Genomic DNA, 27,713 nt, shown 5'->3' on the forward strand with positions numbered 1-27,713 from the left:
GACCTCACAGCCGTCAATGCCCCCAATCGCAATTCACCGATAGCATACAGCTCAGAAAGATATCTCCAGATGTGAATCTTTGAACTGGAGTCTTACGCTGGGGGGAAGGGGAGGGCAGGGGAGGGCAGGGGAGGGGAGCCTCTGAACCCATCAATCTTGAAATCGAGAGTGATGTGTACAAGAGTGATAGAGATGGCAAGCGCGCGTTATAAACAGATCCTCAGGCTGCCAATTATTTCAGATGGTGCGCGTCATCGTGCCGTCGATCAGGTACTTGAAAGACTCTCTGTTACCCTGCCCTTGGCGTCTCATTCCCAACTCAACGTCTTGTGTGCGCGAGGCAATTCATTGCATGTACCATTCAAAGCGAAATGGAGACCTAGGAAAGCGCAGCAAGGTCTAGTTGGTTTTCCCAAAAAAATTACCGGGGGGAAAGCAAGGTATCAGGGGCGGAGTTCGAATAGTCAAAGATTCACTACCAAGAACCGGATTACTCGCCTGCAGAGTACCCATCTCGAGCATTGATAGCAGTCGCTGGAATCGCCGCTCAGAACACGTATAACTATACACGATTATCAAGCATACAGCTGTAATCGAGGTCGGCATTGCCTCAAACCCACCGAGATAATCGAAAAGGCAGACATCGAAATCTGTCTCACTCTTTTTAAAAACCAAGCGGCGCGGCCACCACCTCGTCCCCTACTCCCGCCTCTCTATCTTTGGACGAGAAGAAAGCCTCAACACCTAAACGGGGACCCAAGACTAAAGTTCCCAGCTGCCAGCCAGTCTCCAAAAGAACATCAAATTTCCAACGAGTCTGAAACATCGCACACATTGCACTATCAAATTCCGTCGTATTTTTCAAGGCCTAGCTATCTTACGCTCGGAACCCCCTCTCCCGCGAGCAAAACACGGCGAGAAGGGGGGGTTCATGAGGCTGGGTATCAGGGAAACCTTCTCAAATGCCTCAAAACGCCGTCATGCCCATAGAGAAAATGCATAACCCGAATGCCTCCAGCGTCTTTCATGAAACAGTGCCCTTGACCTCCCATCATGCCTAGACTCTGCTTCTCCCCTTCGCCCGGGAAAGATTATCATTACCCGAGAAGGGAGAGGAAGCGTCATCTCAAAAAATGAGAATATGCTCATTCTTGTCGTCCCGACTGATCTCGTAACTCAGAATACTATGATCTCGATAATGCAGCATAAGCCTGTACCGCCTCGACGCAGGGGACGGCATGGGTGCATCATCGGCACGCAGCAGACACCCCGTCGCGCCTCCCTCCTGAATCGGACCGGCAGCGATGCCATAGAGCCCCCGAGGCGGCCGACGTCCAGCCTTCTCGTCCGGAAGCGTGGGCAGAACCCGATCGATCCGGAATCCTTGCTTCAGCTTATAGCCGTCCCCGCGGATGTGGTAGCGCGAGCGTGTCGGGGTCAGCAATATCACCCGGCCCATTGCGGACCCGATCACCACGAGCGACAGCTCCGATATATGGAGAATCATGTTGAGCCGCTCGGAATGTTGAAGTAAGGGGTGAGGCGGATACATCCAGGTGATCGGGTCCTTGCAGAACACCGCCGCACCGTCGTCCGGGTTGATGCTACGCATCTCAATATCCTCTTCGTAGGTTCGCAAGATGCAGCATCGGCTGCCAAGCTCTTCGAGGACGCCCCTATCCTGCTCCTTTGTGTTTCTATTCTTCAACAGAGGCCGACGTAGATACTGGAGGCGTCCGATGACCGACGTCGGAGAAACGTATGTCTTTCCATCATGGGGCGTGTACACCATGTCAAGCCAGGAAGATTGAAAGCCGCTTAAGTCGTGGTTCGATGTGTTTTTGAAGAAGCTGAGGGTCCCATCAGGCGGTAAAATCTGCGTCATGCCCTCGCCGGTGCCATGGTCTTCTTCCGCTGCAGAGAGCGCCTCTTCGATGAAAACGAACTCGTTCGCATCCTCGCCATCAGGTCCATTCAGGTTTTGGTTGTCATCGTCTTCGCTATCAAAGGCAGAAGAAGGCATATCATCCCACGCTGCGACCGGAATCTCCGGAATCTCCTCCTCTTCGCTCCACCCATCGTCGTCATCTTCGTGATCTGGGATAAACAGAACCGCGTTCTGCACCGCTGGAGCGCCGGGAGGAGTGATGACATTCGCGGGAGGTGCACCACCGCCTTCTGCGGTATTGTTGTCGTCGTCTGGTGCCGGAGGAGGGGGAGGCGGCGGCGGCAGTGGCGGCAGCGGAGGTCCTGGGAGCCCAAGAAACGGTTGATTATTTAGTACGGCGGCGAGGAAAGCTGGCTGTTGATGCTGGAACCATACCGCTCCGTGGTGTTGGTGGCCGAACGTTTCCGGTTCCGGCATGCGTTGAGCAATCGGCTCCGCAGGATGATCGCGAATGCGAGAGAGGCCCCGTTGGGTCTCAATCCATCGCCCAGCATGAGAGTTCTTCGCGTTCATAATGTCTGATTCATCCATGCCTAGTAGGTCCGTCACAGATCGTGCAGGCAAAAAACTCTCGTACGGAAGAACAATGACGCCCCAGCCCCTGACACTGGGATTAGCAGACGTGAGATTGGAGTACGCGACAAAGGCTTACATTGGATTACGGAATGCCCACTGCCCTTGTATATTGGCTCTGTGAGAGATCTTGAACGGCGCCGTTCCGACCTTCCATATGTCCAAGATCCAGGTAGTCCCATAGATATCGTTCGCAACGACCTTTTCAGCGAAGCCCTGGGGGTCATCCCAGAGAGAGAGGTTGGGGATGTTGTGCCCTCCGTCACCCAGGGGTATGCAGATTCTCCAATTTCGTTTCCTCTTGAGAACCGATCTCTCACAGTAATCCAGAGGTCTTGCCTGAGATTCCATGTCCTCGGGTAGCCGTGAGAGCCCAAAGGCGAAGACGGTCACTTCCCGCTTGTTGGAGCTGATGGCGATGAGCCGCGACTTTTGATGAATTGCGATGCCCCATGCCGAAATGCCAACGTTCTCGCGGAAGAAGTACGTCGGCACCGGATTGGGGTTCCGACAACCAGATGCTATGCGCTCAATGTAACCTGCAATTTGCCGGATATAGTATGCGAAAACCGACCCGTCATCGTAGACCGAAACGAGGATTTCCTCTCTCCCAAGGAAGCCAATAGCGACGTGGTTGATCTGGTGGTGGAATCGTACGTTTAGCGTGCCCCCTATGTGTCGCGCGATCTTATCAGGCTTTGTGGCCAGGATGAGGCCCGGTTCCTGAGGGAGTGCCTGTTTCGGAACGCCCTTGGGGCGGTAGACGAAGATTCGATTTTCGTACGCGGCGAAATAGAGCTGAGAAGAGGGTCGTTAACCAAGAGCCATCCTCATATCATCCGACGAGGCAAGGGTTCCAACATTGTATCTCTGCGACAGAGCCGTCAGGTTGTTCCTGAAGTACGGTGTCTTCGGTATCTTCCTCTCCAAAATCGTTTGCTGTGAGCTGCCCGCTTCTTCATTCTCGACACCAGTCACGATCTGGTCAGATGGGACGCCTTGCACAAGTGTATCATTTTCGATGCCGTTCAGATGGTCGCGCTCGCGTTGCCTGATCACTTCGGTAGCTCCGTCGCCAAACTATGAGACAGAGTCAGCATGCAGGACGATGCGGCATAAAGCTGTAAAGGCCTCGCTGCCTGGGAAAAAGGATAGATATTTTAAAAGTAAGGGTGTCGCGCGTACCCGATCGATACAGGTCTGAACCTGACACTTCCCCAGCACAGCCTCGCGGAAGCCGCGATCATGACACTGACCCTGTTGGCCCGCCATCTACCGCACCTTGGAGTCTTTCTCTCCCTTTCGCCTCGCGCGCGACATACGAGCCGCCCCTTGCTGGTTATTTGAAATGGGGTCTGATGCTTGACCTACTTCCGACGGAATAGAAGCACTGCCTTCGCAACGATTGGAGACTGCAGTGTGCAAGCGTTGGGCGGCGCGAGAAGTGGGTTGGTGTAAGGCAAGGTCCAGAGAGTGGCCTCCTAACCCCCGGCTGTGCTCATCCGTTGCTTCCCTCTATCCGTTTGTCGTCGAATGGCCACACCACCCACCAGTGCCGCCCTCTCCCACATCCCTCACGAGCACCCACTGAGGGGTGGTTCCACTTTAATTTACCGTTATCGATAACGAGTCGAGTGGCACCTGCGTCTTGCTTTTATCGATAACGTTCCCGGGGTGGAGGAGAGGGGGAAGCTTCCAAAGATGGTGCTGGGGTCACCTTGCTGGTGTTGCTTGTCTGGAGAGGAGGGGTCGACTGTTTCAGGGAGCCTGTTTGCGGGGAGGAAACATTCCGGACATACAATGTATAAACCATCATTTCGAAGTCAGTAGGCAGAGGGTGTTGCTCCACGCCTCTGGTCACGGACAATAGTCGCTGCAATCACGGCTTGGACGAATTCAAAAGCAAGGTCACGGTCGTGCCATCCGACCGATCCTTCATCAACGCCATTTAAAGCCATTGACTGACCCCTTTGTTACGGGGTTCTTGAAAGCTGCCTCTTCCACGTGGATGACATAGTAGGCCCGGACATGTAAGTTCTATCAGCAGTACTTCGTTCAACAGGAGCGAATGCCTCACATGAGATGAGAAAGTGACGAGAGTCGGCAAAAGCTTGTCCAAGTGTATTCTATTCATTAATCGCTGGCTGTTCATGAATCCAACTGCTTGTATCAGACCTTCATCATAATACCAAAGTTGACTATCCGCCAATTTTATGACATAATCGTCAGTGACCGTCTAGCTCGTGCCTGACCAAAGCCGGGTATCCGAAGCTGGTACTCCTTAAAAATCGAGTGCCTACAATAAATCCAAACCGTAAACGCCATCAGGAGGGTTTGATACAAGCAAAACCCATCTCTCGTATCAAATGCACATCGTTGCCAAGAGCCCTTCGATTCGCGACTCTCGCAGACAAACATCATCCAGCCAAAACTGCGGAGCACACTAAGCCCTCATAATTTCCACCATGTCCTTCATCCGGTAGTCCAGCACGGGTGTGACCCAGTCGTCCTCGACGAGGGCGTACGTCTCCTTGACGTTGTCCTTTGGCTTGCGCGGGTTGACGGCCCAGTACCCGAAATCGGCGTCAATGACCTTGAGGTAGCGCAGCAGGTTGTTCCAGTAATTCGCGTCCCCGATGCTTGGTTGGTGCGGCGCACCAAACTCGCCCACCCACACGGGCGCCTGGTCGCCCTCGACGAGATAGGCCCAATTATGCCGCATGGCCTTGACGAAGGACGCATACGCCCGCTTCGAGTACCGGCCCTCGAGGCTGCCCCAACCGGACCAGGCGTATACATGGGCCGAGTACACGACGCGGTCCGGGACGTCGAGCACGACGGGCCTCTTGGCGACGCCGGTAAGGTCGTTGCCGGACTCGGTGCCGCCGACGATGACAAGCCAGTCTTTTTTCATCTCCAACAACCGGTTGCCGGCCTTCTCGGCCGCTGTAGCCCATTTGTCCCAAGTCATTGTGCCCCAAACACCGCGCACCTCGTTCCGAAGGTCGACACCGATGACGCCCGGGTTGTCGACCAGCCGAAGCATAATCTTCTCCCAGTTCTGGATCCAGTCCTCCTCGGTCTGCCTGATGCGGCACAGTGGGCCGAGGTGGTCGTTGGCCCAGTGGGCGTCGCAGGGGTCGGCGCCGCAGCACCAGGTCGAGTGCGTGATGTGGTTGTTGACGATGACGGCGATGCCCGCGTCAGTCAACGCCGTCACGCACGCTTCAAAGATGTCGAGGGCCTTTTTCCCGATCAAGTCCGGGTTGGCCGCGACCAGCTCGGCCGGGATGAGGGGGTCGGTGATAACCATCTCGTCGCTGTAGGGCAGGCGCACGCTGTTGAAGCCGAGCCCGCGAATGGTTTGTGCGATGGTATCGCGGTGCTGGACGTCCAGCCCGCCGGGAATGTTCAATTCATCGCTGGCGCCGTACCAATTGACGGACAAGAGTTTGAAGCGACGTCCCTCCTCGTCGACAATGTCCCGGCCCTTTGTGTGCAGCGGCAGCGAGTATGTGTCGATGCTGGACTCTTGGGCCGGAGGCAAGAGGGGCCGCTGCTGGAACAGCTGGGCCTCCGGATCGGGCACCCATGGTACACCGAGAGCGGCCTCAGCCTTCCACAGGTAGTGGACGTAGCCACCAAGGAAGATGAGGGACAGAATGAAGAACATCCTGAATGACGAGAATCTGACGAAGCCGACGTGGCAGGTTCTCCTTCTTAATCTCGAATGTGTTGTTGCTGTTGGTGAGGAGAGCTGTGGTGACGTTGAGATCTTGCGGAAGAAGATGCCGGTGGAGGCTCCATGATCTTTGGTTGTCGCAGAATTGTCTATGCTCGGGAGGTAGACACCGCCTCTGGCTGGCGGAGTGCTCGGTTGCTCGATGTCATCAACCCGTGTCCCAGGTTGGGGACGTCCCGAGCTCCAGCGCCAAACCCTGGCCAGCGAGCCGGGGTTCAGCTGGAAGATCTCGGTGAATGGCATTACTAATGTTCCGGATGAGATAACCGACTGTGGTCCAGTCACCACCACCTTGAGGGCTGCGAGTCTCCCTTGGCGGGATCGGGGCTCCGGGAGCGGTGGGCTTGAGCGGTTGATGGTGGTGTACAGCTGAGTCCACTAGTCTCTTTCCAGCGCCAGCCCTGCTGCAAGGATGAAGCCTCAATCCGACGGATGGCGGCCGGGGGGAGAGCTTGTCCCGACGATGCCGATAATCCAGTGAACAGGAAGATGACCTCACACGCCTGGATCTGCCCGTCTCTGCTTTTGACTTTTCCCTAAAGCGAAATGTTTCTTATTTGGCCTTCCTTGAGGATTTTCACAGTGAATGTGGTATAATGATGTTTTCCGTCTCGTCTCTTTCGTCGTCTCGATTCGATGCCGGATAGTGAACTATCACACCGAATACGTGCACAGACCTTGTCGATGTCAAGCCGCGTCCGTCTTGGCGGAATGACAGGTTCCTCTATGTGTCCGTTTTTCTTATCTTTTCTTTCCCTCGGTCAGCTTTCCCTCGGTCAGCTTCCGCTGTCGTGGTTCTCGCTCTCGGTTTCGTTATTTGTTTCCGCCTTACGTTCAGGCGAAACCTGAGCACAACCTGTTGTCCTTGACGACCCACGCGCTGGATGTCGGATTAAACGAGGTTTTTTTTTTGTTCTGTTTCGCAGTTGTGGTGGCTTGGATCAAGTGAATTCAAAGTTCGTCGTTAAGCTTGAAACGAGGAGTTGATGGATGTCCTTCTGGTGTAAGCTAGGATCAACTGTTCGTCGTGGTTGCTGCCTCGTTGTCAAGTCATGCGCGTGTCTCCGTCGGTATCTCAGTAAATGTGACGTGTTGTTGATATGAGTGAGAAAAGATGATACGCTCCTTATGAAATTTCCTCCCATTGGAAGCCCAATCTACTTATAATCGAAAGATGGGCAGATGAGTGAAAAGTCCGTCCATCACCGAACAATCAAGTTGCACTTCCGCTTACATCACATAAGCCCAGGCCGGCAGAGTCAGTCCTGGTCTCCGAAGAAGCCGGAGCGGAAGCATTGGGAAGCCATGACATGGCACTTGATCAATGGTCGCTCCAATGCGCTTGCTGAGATTTGTTTAGCTCCTCCGCTCCTCGCATCACTCTTGAATCCGGCCATTCCGCATCTTCCGGGCGGGCTTATTATCCCTCCACAAGTCCACAACACACCATCCTTGTTCGGTAGTTTCCCTGCCTTTCCACTCATTGGGCCATTGGGCATGCACATCCGGTACTTGATAAGGCCATTTGACATTAAGCTGTCGCGTGACTCTTGTATTTTTCGGACTCTCAACTGCTCCCACATATCCCTTAATCGTGATTCGTTCCGCTGTTCACGTTCCTCTCCCGCCCCGAGGCGCCGAGGCCATCCACCAACAAGAGAGAGGCTCCCGCCGCCGACCTTCCCATAATCCTCTTTTTTGGTCTTTAAAATGTGGAGTCAGCGATTACTCGCATTCCTTCACGGCATAACTCAGACCGAGACTCCGACGCTGATATTACATTGAATTTTTCTGACATAGTGACATGGCCGACGAGGCCGGTGGTTCCTCCACATTACATCATCTCTCTTAACATTGGCTGATGTTTACCATGAGCGTGGGCAGAATCCAAGTTCAGCCGAATGGTGCCACTCATGTTAGGTTGTCGGGGTATTGGTTTGTGCGCGTTTAAAATCGGCGCTTGAAGTATGATTTACTTTATCCGATCTCTTTTCTCGCTTCAAATTTCGGCCAACTTCTTTCTTTCTTTCTTTCTTTCTTTGTCCTTATCTTGTCACGCCGCCGTGGCCAGCCGCATCGTCTCATTATATCCTGTTCATCCCAAGTGGGTTCATGTCATCGAACCCGTCGCCTCGGGATCGTGACTCGGGCCGAGCGTATGTTGCTCGCGCATCCCAAGTTGGGGGTGTTTGTGGCGGTCGAGGGCTCGAGAACGACCGCATCGGCGGCTGGTAGCGGGCGGTCTGCCCAAAGTAGTCCGGCGTTCTTCGTCCGTTATTGGGACTTACAACGGGTGATTTGACTGGGGAGATTGGTGTTACAACAGCGCTCGAGTCTCTAGACAGCATCTCGTACGCACGTGTGTCTTTCTTAACGTCGTATCGGGCATCCACCGATACGAACTCCTTTTTGTTTCTGCCTAGGCAGGAAGTGAAAAGGTCCATCCAGCCAAGGACCATGGCCCAACGACCCAGTAGGAAGAGCAGCCAGATACCATTCATCTAGGTTTGATCAGTAAGCTGTGTCAAGTAAAGCGGAAATAGAGACGCGCGGCGCGCTTCTTACCGCCAGAAGAATCAGGACCGCCGTGATGGTTGCCTCATTAACAACCATGTTCTTGGCCTTGTCATAACACTTTGTTCTGTCTCCTCCGTTGCCGATAAGGCAGAGAACCCAATCCTGGGCAATGCTCTGGTCATCGTGTACCGCCTGGACGGTGTTGTCCTGGAACACGAAGACGAGGGAGAAAAAGATGACGTCGGCAACAATGATGAGAACAATGGCGATACCTCTCCATTGGAGCGAAATGACGCGCCTCACTCGTCGGTACGCTTGGCGAGGGCTCATGGTCTGGATACTGTTGCTGTATGTGGGTAAACTCGACCCTTCGGTTGACGCACTGTTATCAGCCAGGGAGGCAAGGTAGACCTTGATACAATATCCGAAGGTGGCAAATTGGATTATGACTGTGAGGCCGGCGAAGACGAGAAGAGGTATCCAGAAGTCGGCAAGACTGTTCTTGTGGTTGATGTGACACGTAGCCCCGAATCGGAAGGACACGCCGCTGAAGACGAGAGCAACAATGATGCCAACAAGGGGAATACCCCAGCCCGTAGCTTGGGCAAAGATCATAAAGTTGCGACCCACGACAACTTGCCAACAGATCTGAAGATGTAGGGACAACGATCGCAAGAAGACCCACATGACACCGGCCCAGCCTCCGAGCAAGAGGAAAGACCCAGATGCGCCGCAGACCTTGCTAGACTTCATACTGTGCGGTGTGATTTCGTTGTAGCATTGCTCTGGTTGGTCGGCGAGAGGCACGACAAAGCCAAGCTGAAGCAGAGATTAGTCTTCCAGTTCCCTTCGCGGAGGCAGAGCTACTTACGTTCATGATGAACACGGCTATTGTCAAGCAAATGCTTAGGTAATGTCTGTAGGTTTTATCAACAGGCAGAACTGCCCATGATATCAGCAGGAAGAGACAGCATGCTGCGCTAGCAACGCAGACCCAGTTGGCCGCCGTCGTCAGAGTGTTGAAGTAATCCGGGTAGACCCAATCAGTGAGCGGGCAAGGCAAGCAACATTGCAAGGTCGGGCTCAAGTTTTGGCACAGCCGGCCGTCAATAACTATAGAAGGTCAACGACATGGCCTGTCATGCCATTGTTTGTGAGACTTACACCCTTCATCGATCGGAAATAGGCTCGCAGAGTAGAATGGCACGGGACAGCCACCCCTTGCAAGGGAGTCGTTGGCCATGGTCGACTTATAGCTGGTGAGCGGCTAGTACATCCACAGCTTTTGAGGTATTCGTTTGTGGCCAAAAATCACTAGTGGTCGCTCAATCGTTGCCTTCTTCCGGAAACTGATGACAGTTTGAACAATGTGCCGGGTAGTGTTACAGGATATCAATGGCGTTTGATCGTGACGATATGTCGTGGCAATGACAACTGTGATCCTGATGGCTGTTTTCCGGGTCGTAGGCCTTCTGCTAGACGTGCAGTGTGTACAGAATCCCCCAGTGACGTCCTCAGTCCCGCTGAAGTCCAAGGTTTGCTGTCACTTGATTCGTATCCCAGGTGTTTGAATACGCTTTGGTGAACGAGGCACGGCGGCATGTAAGTTGTCGTCGAGGTTTTTGCGGCAAGCAGCAGAATCGCCTGGCTATGTTGCTACCGTCATGGTCCGTAAATGGAGCTGACAGGTTAGGTCAGGGCGAGGCCGGCCGATGGTAGCGTAGCAGCAACAACTCGTGGTATCAAAGAGAGACGCGAGCAGAAGCAACGACAAAGAAGCCCAGAACAGTTCAAGAGAACCCTCGTGTCGGAAGGAGGGTGGGACATCATTATGTACAACGATGCGTGAGCTACTGGGTAGCGTCCGCTCAAGTTTCTTGCAGAGGGTACGGGTGTGTCTCTCTCTCCTTCACTCGGCCGCTCTGGCGTCCAGTCTCGTTCAACCAGTCGCGGCGCTGGTCCCGGGGTCCAGGCCAGAGATGCCGGGGTACCACGACTGAACGGACCAGGCAGGACTCGGGAACGGGTATTTTGTGTGTGATGGGTCGGCCAACTCTGGGACTAACATGGGCAATTGGGCGTGGACAGGGGCCAATGAGAGACGTGAGTGACGATGGTGGGCGTCTTTGTAGGAAAAATCCCGACGACCCTCTCTGGCGGCGACGCTGGGACGGAGCTCACTGTGCCTCGCGTGAGGCGATGCATCGAAATCTGCATGACCTGTTGGGGAGGCGACAGTCTTCATGGCAGGGGGTGGAGGTTAGCGTGAGAACGGAATTGAGGGACTGATGGACCAGGCCCAGGATGGCAGAGAGGCACAAAGCAGAGAGGAGAGGAGGGATTTGATGGTTTCCATTGTGTTGTGTTGTTGGATTCGATGGACGGAGGAGTGAGACCTGGTGGGGTAGGGTGTGAGTGTGTGGATGCAGACCAGGGGCCGGGAAGGGAAAAAAGAAGCTCTAAAGGAGAGAAAGACTGGAAGACAGGAGGAGGATGGCGTATACGGACGCAGGAGGGGAGGAGCAGAGGAGGAGCAGAGGAGGAAGCCAGAAAGAGGGGGAGGGGGTGGGAAAATTGTGAAAGGGGGAGGGGGCGTGTGATGGATAAATGGGCCCCAGTCAAGAGACCCATATCGGCGGCCGGGGACTCTCGACCTGGCCGGGCTGCTGTCGTGTGGCCGGGAATTCCACGGTCCACCTCCAGTTAAGGTGCTGCATGCTCCGTGGCGGACCAAATCCTGGAAGCCCATCGAGTGGCCCCACCGGGCAAGAGACCAGTCAGGCCGCAGACAGGCCTCAGCGAGGGTATTCGGTGGACCTTCCACCCGGTGTTGTTCAGCACCTGTCCACAAGTCCACGGCGTCCCGCTAAACACTTCACCACTCACAATGCGCACAAGCCGTGTCGACGAGTGTGCTGAAAACATATTTGGGCACCTTCACCCAGACGCAATATCTCGGTTGGCTCGAATTGTGCCTCTGCAGTCCCCTCATTCATCAATGCCTTTCCATCACGCCAGGGGGGCACAGCATGACTTGCCCTTGGTTTGATGGGCACCATGCCGTCCAATTTGCCTTCGTCCATGGTTGCTTGCTCTTGGACCGCGACTCTTCAAGTCCTCCCCTACTTGTTCATCCTGTTCCTGCCAAGCCGTCAGATGGTGGGTGGTGGCGTTGCCCAAGAAAAGTTCAGCAATGATATGGAAGGAGCAACCAGAAACCAGGCTGCGTCTTCTCTGGCTACCCGTGTCAGACATGACATAAGGCAAGGTCGACGGCTGGATTGGGAAAGGCCACAATGAGTCCCTCGGGTTCCCCTGCCTCCGTCATTCAGGTCCCTGTGATGTGCTCTTGCCGCCGTGGCCGCTGCCCGCCGGCCGCCGCCTCAACTCAACCCCAACCGCGTGACCCTGTCCTAGGCCACGACCTCGATCTAAAGTTGACCTCGATTCAACCCTTTCTAGTCTCTCGTCACTACGGACACTTTGGCCATGATTCGGCAGATCGTTCCCCAGAGAACTCATACATACAAAGCACGCCGCGCATGGCTCTCCACGCCCTCTCGCCAACCCAATCGAGGGCTGTCACCGGCAAATCCCAACAGTGCTGTGCTCTGCTGATGCCACCTCACCTCAGCCTCTACCAACCGTTCATGCCTTGGGGCTTATAGCACGGCCTGCTATCGACGCTGTCTACGTTGTACGCATGGTGTGGCGCGTATCGGGTGCACCACCGACGGTCAGTTGACTCAGATCCCTCCCCTCCATCACCTACCGCTCCCTCGGCACGGCACCGAGCGAGACATTGCCAGTCAAATGTCTCTCACTGGCGTTTTTCTCGTTGCAATGCGTCTGCATGTCTCACTCTAGCCCTTGCCATCACGAAGCCGAGGTGCTACCCGATGACAATCATCGGCCGAGTTCAGCTTCATCCGGCTTCTTTCACCGCCCAAGCTTTTGCTTCCTGAGTCGACCATTGCTTTACGAAACTCTAGCAACGAGATGCATCAAGACCAGCTAAACGAGCTACTTTAGCGGTTCTCCATTGTTTGATACTTGAGCGAGCGTTTCGAAGGCGGCTGAACTATAGCCAAAAACTGCATGGCTAGTGCACGCGAGTCAGCTGAACGGCGGCTCTTGAAATCTCAGTTGACGACTCTTTGCCACACTGGCCCACATTCGAGTCTGGACGTTGCAGTCGACTGCCACTGCGCAGGATACGCCTCTTAATGTCTGTCGATATAGTGTTCGTACTGGGCCACATCTAGGAGCCGACATGGTATCCCTGAACTTGTAAAGCTCTGACGCTTCTCCGAGTACTGTGTATTCGTACGTATGAATACCTAGAGGGCAAAAGCAGCGATCCGAGTTTAGGGCTGAGCAATGCCCTATCTGTTACGTCATTTGCCCAGCTGAATGAGAGGCAACCCGGCGGTTCGGCTTGCTCATTTTCAGGAACCTCATGCTCAGAGTTTCCCAAAGATGAGAGAAGCAGAGAGAGGAGGAGGCAATGAGGGTTTTACGCAATGTCTCGCAACAGACTCGTTCCAACGTTCAATCAACACCCAGGGGCGGCACCGCCGCCGTTGTGCTAGCTACGACTAAGGCAGCGGCTTCGGTAGTCGACCGCTAGCACGCAACGAGCCAACGTTCTGACTGATAGACAATATTCGCCAGCGGCGTACGTGGATACCAGTGTGTTTTTCCTTCTCTCTTTTTTTTTTAAAAAAAAAAAATATTCAAAATTCCAGCTGCCATTGTTGAAGCAAGGAAGTCGGCCTTGCGAGTCGGCAAGCAAAAGGATTTCCCGCCAGCATTGATAGCGATGCCCATTGCCCAGACAAGTTCGGCCATTCTCAGGGTTGCCATGCTCTCAACGGCCAAAAGCCAACAAGTGCACTCAGAAAAGGGGGCTCCACCATTCATTTTGCCAGCCGCCTCCAATCTCAAGAAATCATGCCAAGGCATACCAATTGCCTGTCGGCCAAAAAGAGATCTCTGGGGTAAGGCCTTGGCATTCTATCACTAATGATGGGTGGATGGCCAACTGAACTGACCAAGTGCTCTATGAACTGAAGACGAAGTTTGCTTCCTCGCAGTCTAGAATACCGGACTCGGCACTCAGCTCCAGCTCAATCATGATCACGAGGCGCTACAGCTCCGGGCTAACATAATCTTTGATGCGTGATGGCCTTGAACGAGTCTGTGATCCGAATCAAAAGTCAGCGCCTATGCCGCCGAGTGGTCGCATGGCGTGCCGTCCCCGAGCCTGTCAGCGCTCACGACACGATCGGAAAGACGTGAATGGCCAATATGTCTTATTTCGTTGCCCATACGAGCCCCTGCTATGCAGATCGATTGGCAGTCACCGTGGAGCACAGTATTGGAGCGATGATGGGGGGTGGTGCTTCTCTTGGCTTGTGTCGGCCAACCACGAGGCCCAACAACCTGGAAACTATTCTAATCGATCGATGAGAAAGAAAGGCCTTCTCCTTGCTGGATTGTGTGCTTCATTGACGGGTTGAGAAGCCCTAAGTGTGTCGAAACTTGGGACCCGTTGAGCAAAAAGCAAATTTCAACTCGTGTCGCGGCGCGCCTTACGGCTCAATGCCCGTTGCTGCAGGTTCTGAACCACCCTGACTTCTGCATAAGCTACGTAAGTCTTTCGCACGGCGAAAGATGTGCCTGACATAGGGGTGCAGCCGACACTGCGCTGCGCGGTAGGAGAGACTATCCGCAGCTCCGCGACCCTTGATGCCACCCCCCTCGAGTTGGAGGACCCTTGTTCATGCACAGACATGTCCATTTCGGTCAACCAGAGACAACCAGACAGCAGCAATCCCACCCACACCTTTTACCCCTGGCACACCACCCCGCAACACTGCTCAACTAGCCCCGGGCGTCATAAAAGCGTCTTCATTTATTGGTACCGGACGGTGCACTAGACAAGTCAACACGCTACTCTGTAGGCGCGGACTGGTGACAGCCGACCAAGTTTAACTCAGTATAAACTTCAACGCACTATCAAATTGTAAAATCTACAAGTCCAGTAATGACGTCGGATAAGAAGGAGAAAAGGGGACCCAAAGAAGGCGATTGGATTGTCAACACCGTGTGAAGCGGGGGGTACGTTTAGTAGGTTAAGTTGGGTTCGATTCCTATCGGCGTCAATTGGTGTTTTGGCCGAACGGCATACTTTAAGACTACCAGTGAGAACGGGAAGTGTTTCTGAGATCAACGCCCACCAGTCAGTCACTGGTTCGGCTTCTACGGCACCTGTCAAGTCTACTTGCTCTGCATCCAGGCTGTCGATCCTGGGAAAACTCGAAACAACGAGTAACCTCTGTACGGCAAGCCGCATCACCGGAGCATCTGCACAAACTGGAAGGCGGTTTGATCGACTCTTCCCATGAGAAATCTGGGATTCAGCGAATCCATCTAATTGGTTCAACATGAACTATTGAGCCCTCAAACCGGCTAGATTAAATGTTGCAACCAAGACGAGGCACTACTTCAGCCGTCGCATCATACAGCTGCAGGCACGACAACCATCTAGACAAGGGACTGTTATCACCTTCTTGATTGATCGTTGAAAATCCCAACATTGTGCCTCGGGCGATTGCGCGGGAGAAGATGGTCTTGGTCGCAGCCCGTCCTGTCATGTCTGCTAAAAGCAAGACCTGCCATTATCAGCAGCCACAGGTAGGGACCCTAGCTTGGCGTGGGCATTAGCAAGGTGTGACAGCCTTCGGAAGGGCTTCTCGAAGATGCGGAAATACCGCAAGTATGTCGCTCGGCCACCTTTCTAAATCCAGTCAAAGTACATGTCATTAGCCTGGACTCCGAGAGACAAAGCAAATCCGTCGTCATTTTTGTTTTTCTCACTTTGGCAGCCATCACGCCTGCAATCAACTTCTGGGTTATCTGACTAGGTTTGCGCATCGACATACCCGTTGCCTGGGTCGAATTGGCCCGCCATACGGATACAACAATACTCGACTCTACCACCATGGGTAAATAATTTCATTTCGGTTTGTGTAAAAGGACCTCTGAGAAAAGAATTCAGAATGCTCATGACTAGCAGATGAGCCACCATTTCGATCAGGGTGTCACCTCTTTCTGGAATGGTTGAGGATCCGGGCCACTCTGGGAAGGGGCCACTGGGGAAAGAGGCCTTGACCACAGTGTCGGGACCTGAAGTCGAACCATGGTCATCGCGAGAGCCCCGCTATATGCATGCTCAATGTAACAACTACCGCGAGTCTAGCCCTTGCCAGCAACAGAAGAAAAGTCGGAAGGGGCAAGCTAGTGAGCGGTGTTGCTTTGCACTCACTTCAGAATGAGGCTTCTTTTCCCATCGTCGCAACAGAGGAGGAGACGGCCGGCTCGCTTGTAACGTCGGTAACAGAAAATGGGATGGCCACAATGACTGACGACTTGGCCAAAACCACCAACCAACCTCCGTGACCCGACGAATCGATGAGAGAAGTCCACCACGACGCACGACGCCCGGTCCCGGTTGCAGCATAGTCGGCCAAGATCCAAAAAAGACCCTCGGTGGGATGACCCGGAGCCGGACAAGATCGCCAAGGTGGCTCGGGGGCCATGGCCCGCAGAAGGCGTCCATCATGGAAGCTGAAAAGCGAAAAGCATGGCTCCTGTTGCGAGAGAAACACCCATTGAGTCATCTACAATGCCTGCAGAAATCTTTCACTGGGTATTGAGGACGCTGATGGAGGGCAATGATGACACCAGAGCCTGCCGGTCACAATGGCATGAGCTACCGCCGGTGGTGTGCGTGGCCGTGGTCTATTCCGAGTTGCCAAGGCCCGTCGGGGTTTTAGGTGCTTCCCCTGGCAATCAGTCTCGGGGTGCAGTACGAAGGCACCTACGGATGCACATTAGGCAACGGAGTCCCCCGGGCAAAATGGAGGGAAAACCACTCAGATCCGTAGGAGTCGTGGAGGCGTAGACAGCGCCGACCGAGCGGGTCCGGCACCGGGCGACCAGCAGTTTTCGGGAGGTCGCTAGAGCCAGGTGGAACGGGAAACTAGCCACATTTGGCCAGCCTCCCGAAATGGTAACCCAGGGGCAGCGAAGCTACGCCGCACTCCGCACTGCGCAAGCTGGTGGCCGACCAAGAACGCGTCGGCCTGACTTGAAGCTCCTAGGGCGCACCTTGAAGACTTCCGTCAACGGCTATCAATCGTGGATAGTCATTCACCTAGGGTACCTAAGGTGTTGCTGACAGTACGAGGTGCTTGTTGAAGGCGTTGATGGGTGCACACCTTTCCCGGGGGCCCCCCACCCGTGAACCCAAGCCAAGATCTCTCTTCCCCTCATCAATGCGTGACGACACATTCTGATATCAAGAACGACGCCTGTAAGCACGCGTTCGTCACGACAGGTCCACTGTCCACTGGCTCACTCGCATAGGTGACGGGTCCACCAAGCAAGCCACAGAGCGCTTTCCGATCTCGACTTCTCAGAAAAGTCGACGAACCACACAGGGGAAATGGCTTCCGCTGCCCGGTCCGGATGCCACCCACATGGCGGGCCTGCGAGCACGTAGTGTACAGTGCAGCGTGTCATACCACAGGAAGCGAGACGTTCCATCAAGACTGGAACCCGTCGTGCCATCTTCTCTCGTCAGTCGCAAGACCGCATCAAAGAAGAGAAAACGACTGGTCGCCTTGCGAGACTGCAGGAGGTAGTTCTTGTCCAATGTCCACCCGGTTACAGGCTATACTTTGATGTGAGTGAGAAGGTCTCGTTGTGTCGGGACATGGTCCATTTGGCAACAATGGCAAAGGTTTTACTAGACATCCTCCAGAATTTGATTCGATCCCCACCGAGCTCTCATGAGTATGCAGCCTGCTGCTCACATCCGATAAGGGCCACCCAGATACGAGCATGTATCCATACTAGGTACCTTTGAAAGCAATAACAGATGGCCCCTCTTTGGGCCGCGATATATCAACATGTCCTTGAACCAATGCCGCTCGGGACCTCGGAGCAGTGTAAACCTTATCAACTGTCAATATATTAAGAGCGGAGGCATTGACGATTGATTCGGACAAAATAAAACAAAAAGCCTCGACCACTTTTCCAGGGCACCTTATCCACGTCGCGCTCCGGGAACACAATCGCATCCCGGACAGACTCTACAAAGACCAGGATTAGGTGCCTCTACACCACGTTCATCTCATCCACTTCTCCACTGGAGTTTTCCTCCCCCTGGCGCCCCAGCGAACTTTTGGGTCTTTGTCCCCTCCTCAAAACTTCGAAAAACAACGGACCAACGGTTCCACTACCTTCCAAAAAGAAACAAAGCAACAATGTGTCGGACTGGCCAGGGCCGAGCTCGTACCCTTGATCTGGGAATTCTGGGTCAATGGGTCGCGATATTTGAGCTGTTCCCCTGTCCAAGACCAGGAAGACACCTCCCGAAACAACTTCATCTAGCAGGGCTTTACTCGACGCGATGCTCTTTTGGGGTCTGAGCCCATGGCAGCCCTCGACGTGGAGCCCACAACGCAACCGAACAGGCAGCATCGACCCGGTGGATTGAAACCGAGCACACGGCTCTCCTCCCTCAAATATATGAATCTCAGGCCCAAGAAACGACGGTCATGGTACGATGACAACAATGACAGCCAAATTTCACTGCACACTTCGATATTTGTCCAGGAGCTCACATGAAACAGTGGATAGACAAATACGGATTGCCAATCCCACGCTCTTGGGTCGGAATGGACATGTAGCTTCTGTGTGGGACATGGCAGCCCTCGACCCTTTCTGCGATTGGTCTCGACTGGCCTCCTCCAAGAAAAAGTGCCCATAGCCTCATAGATGCCAATGCGTGGCCCACCACGCGATTGTGCCATTTATCCTTAGTTCCGTCTTGCTCGGAAATCTCACACCAACAAGTTTGAACACCATGAAATCCCTCGAACTTTCAGGATGTATATGCACCCTCAGATGCAGGCACAAGTCGCATTGGGGCAGCGGGCCGTAGGTGTGGTTGGTCGACATAACGTGGTGGGTGTGTGAGATGCTTCTTGGCATCGCGGGTACACTCCATCCGCTCGCAGATGCTTACTGAGGAGCCGTAGGAATTGCATCACTACCTATTCCTCTTCAACGAGGCCAGATTGGGGGCCCTTTTGGTATTTGTTATGCAATTATCCGTCAGTCTCCGCATTCCGTCATGGTTGCTCTCTATTGTTTCACGAAGCCGGACACCGGGGCCTTGAGAGTGGAATCTTTCTCGGAGGATCATTCAAGAAAGTCTCCCCCTTTGCAAATCGCCCTCTTTCTTGGTGGTTCATAGTCCGAATGGGCGGTGCTTAAGCCTCAAGAAGGCCGACGGACATGAGAATTGGCCGGTCCGATTGAATTATCTAGTGGGCCGAGTCCTTGTGAGGAAAGGCGCGATGGGTCTTTTCTCACACCGGGAGCCTTGCAGCCTGGGGAAGCGTCGGTCGACTTTCTACAACGAGACATGGTATGACTGCTATGTATGAGAGATGAACCATCGGGGGCTGTGATGCGGAGAAGAGCGATGAGGCTTGCGGGAGCCCGCGGGTGCTCATTTCACGAATGAATTCCCCGATTCTGCAGAGGGGTCTAGAAGAGGAGAAGCTGGCCGGCCTTGGTATTGGTGAGCGGCGCAGCTCGTCAAAGCGACGCACTCGCCTCTCATGTACATGCAGTTGGAATCAACAACATGCAGGCCAAGATTTCTACACAGGAGGCCCAGGCCGAGGATGGCGTTCGCTAAGAAGCCCAGAGGAAGAAAAGGGAGGGGGGAAGGAAGGGTAACGGACGACCACGGATGCACATGAGCTGTTTGCTCTACCTACCTTAGTCTGCCCCCCGGATTCCTTCACCTGTTGACGTGGGAGTAATATGTGTTGCGTTTCTCACTCCCACGGCGTCTGACAGTTCATTTCGCGAAATCATCCCGCTTGTGGACTGTGCGTCTGGACGGCACAGATGAGGCTAATGATGAGCGGGTAAGCGTTGCGACTATTGACATGATCCTCGCTGCAAATCTACCAGCAATTTGGGAAAAGCGAAGCCCAGGGGCACCAGCAATGAAGGTTTTGTCCCAGAGAAGCTCTGAATACGACGTTGGGGTTCCTGGATGGGATTATCCGTCTTAGTGATCGACATGACTGCTCCGCCGTGGTGAGCAGAAAGAGTTTAACACAGCATATTTGGGGTCCGATGATCTGACGATGGGGTTCAGACGTCGCCGCTTCTACGGACTTTTTTTTTTTTTTTTTTTTTTTTTTTTCTTCTTTTTTTTTTCCTTTTTTCCCCCCCCCCCCCCCCCCCCCCCCCCCCCCCGCGCCGCCGTGGGGTCGGCCGGGGGGTGTGTGCCGTGTCTGGCTTTCGGATTTTTTTTTTTTTTTTTTTTTTTTTTGGTCCTCGTTTTGTTCGACTCTATACCACCCACCCACGCTTGATGAAACCTTTAGAAGGGCCGTCGAAGAAGTCTAGTTGTTTGACGAGAACCGAGACATTGCTAGCTTTGGACCTAGACTAGAGCTGGCGTCAGGTAGCGTCGCATCGCTCGTTCTGCACGAGGGTTTCATCCAGCGGTCAGTCCCGTAGGGCAATGATCAACGTCTTGTTGACCGTTCTGGATGGTCATTTGGGCTCGAAGTTTTCCTTTTATCGAACCCACGAGGGAGGGAAATCTTTACACTTTCCGAGCGGTTCCGATACCACGTCGGCACTACACCGTAAGGCTTTTCGATGGCATGTCTCACCTCTGTTTTGTTGTTTTTTCTTTGCTTCTCGCGGGGCAAAGGCGGGGGAGGGTTTCTGTCTAATTTCTGACCTAGACGGGGGGGGCAACGGGGGTTCGATATTTGCTATACACCCCCTCAGACCTCTCGGAGGGACGGGATTGCCTGACTGACTGACTGACTGTCGAGTCGAGTCGAGTCGGTCTGGCTGCGGTGCCTTTCGGTATAGACACTTACGACGGTGGCCACAACGGGGGTTGCGCTGTTCGATGTCTTAGTCTCATTGTCTCAGTTGTGCATCGCCGAGGTTGGGAGACTTGAAAGGGGGCGGGTCGGTCCTATGAATCAGCGTTCACGAGGTCCCGGGACAGGATTCGTACCTAAGGCATGCTTCTCTCGGCCGTAGGGTGACGAGTGATTTTTTGGCCCAGCGTACAACGTACAACCCTCGTCCTTTGATGGTACGTATGTGGTGTGAGTTGCGAAGCAAGATCTTCGTGTCTGTTGATTGTCCAGTTGGGAGGCAGGAAAGGAGGGGGAGGGTTTGGTCTTGGTCTTGATCTTAGTCGTAACTGAGGCAGAAAGGCGCCGGGAAGATCTTCAAGTGTTGATCATGGGTTCCTGATGTGGGGGGGGGGGGGGGTTGGGGGGGGGGGGGGGGGGGGGGTGGGGGGTCGTGGTGTGGGGGGTGGGGGGGGGGGGGGGGGGGGGGGGAGTGTGTTGGGGTTGTGGGGGGTTGGGGGGGGGGGGGGGGGGGGGGTTGCGGGTGGCATTGCGAGATGGCTGTGGCACTTGCCTCCGACGACCTTCATTGCTGGTTTTGATGCCTCGGTTTGATAATGGTTTTGTCTCATGATCTACCTACCCTTCGGGTTGAGGGCGGCTGGGGGCTGGAGAGGATAGCCGGTCGTAGCATCTTGAGCTGTAGGTTTCCTCCAGTGGATTGTTCTCTGAGAGCTTGAATAGGGTCGTCAGGGCGAACCGAACATTCGGTCCTTTCTTTGTCAAGATCTTTCGTCCCGGTTCAGCTTTGCCTAGGTGGAAATTGTCCGAAGACGGCCAGTTTTTTTTTCTCGATGCGGTCGTCGTTGATGCTGGTGAAGTTGTCTATGTCTATAGCTCTGTGATGGCTCTGGTAGTACCTAGCACCGGGGGTTCCGAGGGCTTGAGAGTTCATGGAACACAATGCCAATTACCAGAGAAACACGACTTCTTGGTTTAGGATCGGACTGCGTTACTTGGGAGCCATGTTACTGGGCTCACGACCCATTGGGCTGATATCATGATGTATCACGCAAGCCGTTCTTACGTTTCGAGGAGGGTATTTTGTAGTCAATGGAAACGTGTTAGCATTAGACAGGCAAAGTCAGGTAGCCATCCATAGTGTTGATAGATGAAATCGCATTTCAAGCCGGGTCTACGATGGTCGAACTGTCCGAAATACTTCTCCGTCGAACGGCAACTTACAATTCTTTTGCTTGTCGAGTGGGAACGGCGTCGTGCCTGTCCTTGTACATGTTTTAGAGTCTTGCGTTGTTGGACACACTGTTCTGAGATTCTCTGTGGCTTGCATCTCGCCTTCTTCGCTCTTTTCACAACCACAGAACTCCTTTCTACGCCTTTTCATGTCCATCTAGGCAATGTTCATAGTATTCAAGGATAGCGGCCGGCCGCGACGGTCGATGATATCCTCATTTTCTCTCTATGATACCCTTGGATGTCACATGCTGCTCTTTCCCCGTCTGCACTACTTCTCTCCGCTCGCCGTCCAAGCATTCAAGGTCTAGAATAGTGCTATCAACATCCACGTCATGTTCTCTGCCGTCTGAGTTCTCTGTCAAAGATGGTTCTTTGTCGTGGTCTGCCTATGCGATACTGAGGGGAGGGATGATGATTTCATCTACTCCTCTTCTCGAAGGCTTCTTCATCATGGAACAAGACCCCTTTTGATCAGTGGATTCAAATCAACATGATTGAATTCTCTCAAGGTGCCTTAGGAAGATCCCTGATACCAATGAGGGATAAAGGCGTATTTCATTTGCCAGTCTCTCTCGCCCCTCTGATCTCACTCATCCGCTCACTCTATCAATCTCTTAGAAAGACCGGGATGAAGCGTCTCTCCATATCCAACAGAGCTCGGGTTAGTCTGTATTCTCGCCATGGTGCGTTTTCGAGCATAGAAAGAGTGTCTATTCCCGGAGGAGAGTCGTTGCCGAAATCAAATCGCCTCGGCATCCTGTATTTTATTGGCTGTCGTCCGTCGTCCTTTTCTCTTTCGTAGAAACCCCCCTGTCATGCAAGTCTCAACACTTTGGATGAAACTTCTGTCAATAATAAATAATGGAGGACGGAATTGCTCGATTCAGGATTTCAAGTTCGTTCTCCGGGCTTGGAAGGGTCTTCAGAGGGGCTTTATCCTCTCAACAGCTGATCCAGAGACTCGTCTGCTTCGGCAGTTCTCTCGCAACAAACATTGTTCCTACATAAGCTCCTTAAATAGAAGAAGCTGGGTACGGCAGCCGAGTTTCACTATAGTAATCATTTCTCGCTGACCCAGCTGCGATCTCGTCCATACTCATAGCTTCAATGTCGGCGGTCCGTCGAGTGTATAGTTCTATGGCTCGCCCGGGTTCCGATACCTGATTCTACAGATCGAATTACCCGCTCGTCTTTCAGAACGATTGTAACAAGGTAGGGCTTGGGGCTCCCCCATGTCATTAACGGCATTAAGAGTGAGACCGACAAGGTCGCTTCAAGCTTTGCTATATTCTTGTGGATTGTTTCTTGGGGACTTTCTCTAAGGTAATAATGAATGGTCTCGTTAAAAGGCATGGGATGGGGACGCGGGAGGAATGAAAATGTGACTAATCTGACGAAATCCGACAACGAGGACGTGATCGATCTGACGAGTCCACAACGTGTCATTCTTTATTCGAAGACAACGTGATAGTCCAGCACGGAACTCGACAACCCTTCTCGTTCACTATTGACCGCCATTTACTACCAACGTACCGAAAGGTTGTTCAGTCTGTGCTATATTATCGTGGCCCCGGGGGTGCCGTCGAAGCCGAAGGTTGAGAACATGATTTTCGAAGTTTCCTACCGCTCGATCGACCGCAGAAACTCTCTCATGCGGTCGGAAAGTGATGGTGAGCGGTGGAAGAGGGGCATACGATTCAGCCTGGACAACATCGACTTGGCCACATTGCTGCAGTCGTCGTGTTCCAAGGATGGTAACGGATGCGTCTGGTTCCTTTGTTCTGTAACCTGTTCTTCTGGATCACGTTTTATAAGTTAGACGTCTGTCGCTGATAGTAGTGCAGCTGGAAGTACTCATGTCCCCCCCAGAGAATCCTGGGGATGTGTTGTGCGGATGGCACTGACTAGCTCGCGACTACTTGCCAAAGGCCTGGCACGTTTGAATAGAAGGGAGAACCTTTGGGAGAGTATAAAGGTCTCTAGAATAGTCAAACAAGAAGTAAAAAGCCATGTCATCAACAGTCATTGCTGATAGCAGCTTTCAGTAGTCATTCAAGGCCTCAGCGACCGGAAACTCGTTCTATTGACTTGTCCAAAAAGAAGGGCCGATTTCAAGATGGAAACGCATTCCTTTCGAATGGAAACAAACCCCTTTCTCAATTTTTGAGGAAGGGGCTATTCAAGCCGGTGCACCCTCGGTCGGTGTACCTTCCGCGTTGTGCCAACATCTGCCTCACATCACCAGCCACCTCACCCCAACCACCACACAAACTTCTCAAGAGCCGCAAACGTCGCCCTTTTGTCTCAACAACTTATAATGACTTGCAAAAGGTAGCAAAAGAACTCCTCGACGGGGAATTGAACCCCGGTCCCCTGCGAATCGCTGACCATTCAATGACAAGCAGATATCCTCACCACTAGACTATCGGGGATTAGTGGATGTGTTCATCCAGTGATAGTTGGTTGGCGGGTTCAGCGGGTTTGGCATAGATGGAGCCTCTCTGAACGCGCGGTGGGGCCATGAAATGAGATGTTGAGAGGGGCAATCCAAGAGATGTGGAGCGGTCGCGGCAGCGCTGAAGACCAATATCGATGGACCATGTCCCTTTTATCCAGGTGAGAGAGACCGAGAGGTTTGAAGGGATGGATACACAAATTCTCAGACTGAAGCCCAAGTAAATGGAGATAGAGACAGGTGGAGAAGCAAAGCTCAAAGCGAAATCCATGATCCACTCCAAGTCTTTCAGAAAGACCCTTTGCTCTCCCCCTCCCACATACGATCTGCCAAGTTGACTTGCCGGTGAATGAATGGCTAGTCTGGAGCAGTTACAAGCTGCCGCGGCTGGCGTTATAACAAAACTTCACCACAAGAGTTGGCGCACTGGGTTCTCTACACCCCTAGCGGCAGTATGGTACATTGTTGTGTTGTAGATGGGCAGTCCAGACTGTAAGCATCGGTTTCAACAACTCCGATCTGCCAGCAACTTACAGTCAGCTTCAGTCTACTTTGTATGAGCTAGAAAATTCATGGCGGAAAAATTGAACGACATCTTATGATATTTGTCGTGCTCCTGAGCTGCCTCCATGGATACCCATGACGTACTCCTCCAGAGCATCTCGTGGTGCAGGCGGCAACGGCCGCTACCAATCTCAGTGTAAGCATACCATGAGCATAACATAATATGAGATGCTGTGCTCCGGCGGGTAAATCTTATATGCATAGGTACACGTGATACATTCTGAGCACGTTCCCTCCTCTGTAAGCTTGAGCTGTTGCTGGCCAGGCCTCACACCGACGATTATCAAGAGACCCTTGGTAGACATCGTATTAGCGCCGAGTTCTGAATACCCGGGCTTAGACTTGAGCAGTTAGCCCTTACAAGTAATCGATAAGAGCAAGGCAGGCTCTGGAAGCAGCCTTTCTTCTGGCGTGCTCCGCCCTGGGTATCTATATAGGATTTCGGAGCCCATCCCGATTGGGATCTGCCTTTCGGACCAAGGTGGACCGGCTTCACGGCCTGGTCTTGCCGGAAGACCCGGCGTCCCTCCCCCTCCCATCGCCCTTCGGCAGGACAGCTCGCACCTTGGTGGATCCCTAGGCTGGCCGAGGGCGGAGCCTAAATAAAGTCCTGTCTTGATGGAACGATGTGACAGTTCACCTGTTGTTACGCTGGTAGATGTCTTTTAAGTTTCAGTATCTCCAGCAGCTGTCCGTTGACTTGGGGCCTCGACACAAAGTTGCGAGGTGAAAGAGATCCGTCTGTGTACCTCTAACATCGCCGCATCAGATTTGGAGGAGCCCATGCGCAATATGGCTAAAGCGCTCAGCCCGGAAGGAAGCATGTCCAAGTATATCACTGTGTCTGGTGGCATGGCACATGACTGTCACCGAAAAATATCCGGATTGGCACACATCAACTCACTCATAACCTGTCCAAGTGTTTGAGTGTCTATCAATACGCCAGGGTCACGTGTGATGGCATTTGTTACGACAGATCCAGGAGCACGCGTGTATGCTAGAGGTGGAACACGAAGTTTGAGTAGTGGACTCGTAAGAATTTCCCACGGTCATTGGTACAAATGGTGAGGGTGGTCAACGGTAAGCGTCCCGAGACTGGTTAGTTCAGACGGGAGTGAGACAGGACGGCGAGACTTTCCAGCATCAAGACGTGCTGTAAAAATCCTGCTAGAAACAAAGTTCAGGTGAGCCTTGAGCCTCCATCGGGTATTTAGTGAACACGAGGCGGCTATTCCAAAAACGGTTCGTCTCGTCTTGGTATGTGATGGTTTGGTTAGTACAAACATTAAACATTATAAAGCCGCAGTCCTCGCGTCTAGCCGCAGTCCTCGCGTCTAGCCGCAGGCAACTTCCTTCTCCCTAATTCTACATTACTGTCACACATTGTCTGCCCCTATCGCCATTTTACTCTCATCCTTGACCACAGCCTTTCCGTAAAGCTCGAAATCCGTGTAGACGCTGCTGATAGCGACCCTCGCGGGAGGAGAGTTTGGCTTAGACGGTCCCCCCCGTTCCGCGGACGACCAAGCGTCCGAGCCAACGCGGGTAACCTTTTTCGCAGCGTACGTAGCATATGTATCCCCCGTACCCGCAGAGGATTCTCCGTCTCGCGGTGGCGCGCTCCTGCTCTGGGGGAAAACGCACCGCCACGCTGCGCGGAGGGCGGGCATGCCGAGGACGAGGTTGCCGACCAGCATTGCGGTGCTCACCTCGCGCACGCACCACATGAACCAAACGGGGTCGGTAGAGAAGGTGAAGACGGCGACCTTGGTGAGGATCGCGCAGAGCATCTGTCCAGGAAACGCTGATTAGAAGGAGAGAGACATACGACCGGATGCGAGACCTTTGCAGCAGGGGACTTACAACGAACACACCCATGCTGAATAAACAGATGAGAAGGAGTTTCCTATTGGCGTATTGCAGTCAGAATCCAGGTTCGGTTCTGGATGAGGATTCCATCCTCCGCACACTGGGAAAAGGGCATACGGACTTCCCGATTTTCATCTTCAACCTACTGATAAGTGTGACAGGAATTAGAAGAAGCACAAGATCCGTTGAAAGGTTCATTGTGATCTGCAAAATGTTGTAGTGCTCCCATGTCAAACACTCCACTGATGAAGCAAACGTCAGCTTTCTTCCCAAGGGCCAATATGAATCCGTAGGAGCGTATATATGTTGTCACCGCCTCCCTTCTGTCAGATGACTCACGGTTCTCTGGCTGAAGCTCCATGTAGTCAGAAAATGGCCTACACCATCCTCCGTACAGAGAAACAATGACCGCGACGTATGCGAGCCCAGTGTAAGTTGCAACGCTGACCCAAGTCTTTCGATAATGACCAAAGAGGCTGCCATTGGTGAGCTCTAATGCCAAACCCACGGGGGGTTAAAGGGCCAGATACGTACGTCAGGCGGTTGTACAATAGCAAAAGACAACATTTATTCCCCCAAAGCGTTGTTTGCATCGAGGTTTCGGATAGAATGTTCATTATGCCCATTTTGCGACCGACTGCGGCATACTGTTCAGGAGTGAGGGCGTCGAAGTCGGTCGACGTTTTAATGTTTAGAGATTGCGACTGCTAGTGTAAGGCATTGATCGATGTGCATCCTTCATGGCCTACCTTGTGAATGCCATCTTGCGATTCAAGAGCGTCTCATTCTTGATGCGCAGTGCTTGTCTCA

General features: G+C 53.2%; 6 protein-coding genes across 6 annotated transcripts; 1 reads left to right on the top strand and 5 right to left on the bottom strand.

The window, feature by feature from the left end:
- Window positions 1-1,126: 1,126 nt before the first annotated feature.
- On the bottom strand, window positions 1,127-3,793 carry CORC01_06894 (uncharacterized protein; the record flags this gene model as incomplete). The annotated part of the gene is made up of 4 exons (XM_022618532.1): window positions 1,127-2,549; window positions 2,601-3,319; window positions 3,383-3,601; window positions 3,707-3,793. The coding sequence occupies 4 exons, from the start codon at window positions 3,791-3,793 to the stop codon at window positions 1,127-1,129; spliced, it is 2,448 nt and encodes an 815-aa protein (XP_022475011.1).
- Window positions 3,794-4,964: 1,171 nt separating this feature from the next.
- Window positions 4,965-6,506, bottom strand: CORC01_06895 (cellulase; the record flags this gene model as incomplete). The annotated part of the gene is made up of 1 exon (XM_022618533.1): window positions 4,965-6,506. One exon carries the CDS (start codon window positions 6,504-6,506, stop codon window positions 4,965-4,967), a length of 1,542 nt encoding a protein of 513 aa, XP_022475012.1.
- A 1,841-nt stretch (window positions 6,507-8,347) lies between these two features.
- CORC01_06896 (uncharacterized protein) lies at window positions 8,348-10,023 on the bottom strand (the record flags this gene model as incomplete). The annotated part of the gene is made up of 4 exons (XM_022618534.1): window positions 8,348-8,764; window positions 8,829-9,599; window positions 9,652-9,893; window positions 9,945-10,023. 4 exons carry the CDS (start codon window positions 10,021-10,023, stop codon window positions 8,348-8,350), a joined length of 1,509 nt encoding a protein of 502 aa, XP_022475013.1.
- Window positions 10,024-10,719: 696 nt separating this feature from the next.
- CORC01_06897 (uncharacterized protein) lies at window positions 10,720-11,025 on the bottom strand (the record flags this gene model as incomplete). Its single annotated transcript, XM_022618535.1, has 1 exon — window positions 10,720-11,025. One exon carries the CDS (start codon window positions 11,023-11,025, stop codon window positions 10,720-10,722), a length of 306 nt encoding a protein of 101 aa, XP_022475014.1.
- Window positions 11,026-19,379: 8,354 nt separating this feature from the next.
- CORC01_06898 (uncharacterized protein) lies at window positions 19,380-19,560 on the top strand (the record flags this gene model as incomplete). The annotated part of the gene is made up of 2 exons (XM_022618536.1): window positions 19,380-19,440; window positions 19,493-19,560. 2 exons carry the CDS (start codon window positions 19,380-19,382, stop codon window positions 19,558-19,560), a joined length of 129 nt encoding a protein of 42 aa, XP_022475015.1.
- A 6,850-nt stretch (window positions 19,561-26,410) lies between these two features.
- CORC01_06899 (uncharacterized protein) lies at window positions 26,411-27,529 on the bottom strand (the record flags this gene model as incomplete). The annotated part of the gene is made up of 5 exons (XM_022618537.1): window positions 26,411-26,824; window positions 26,898-26,940; window positions 27,025-27,145; window positions 27,243-27,379; window positions 27,438-27,529. The coding sequence occupies 5 exons, from the start codon at window positions 27,527-27,529 to the stop codon at window positions 26,411-26,413; spliced, it is 807 nt and encodes a 268-aa protein (XP_022475016.1).
- Between the last annotated feature and the right edge of the window lie 184 nt (window positions 27,530-27,713).

This window comes from Colletotrichum orchidophilum (genome assembly GCF_001831195.1).
Source record: "Colletotrichum orchidophilum strain IMI 309357 chromosome Unknown Scaffold_53.1, whole genome shotgun sequence".
Lineage (NCBI taxonomy): Eukaryota > Fungi > Ascomycota > Sordariomycetes > Glomerellales > Glomerellaceae > Colletotrichum > Colletotrichum orchidophilum.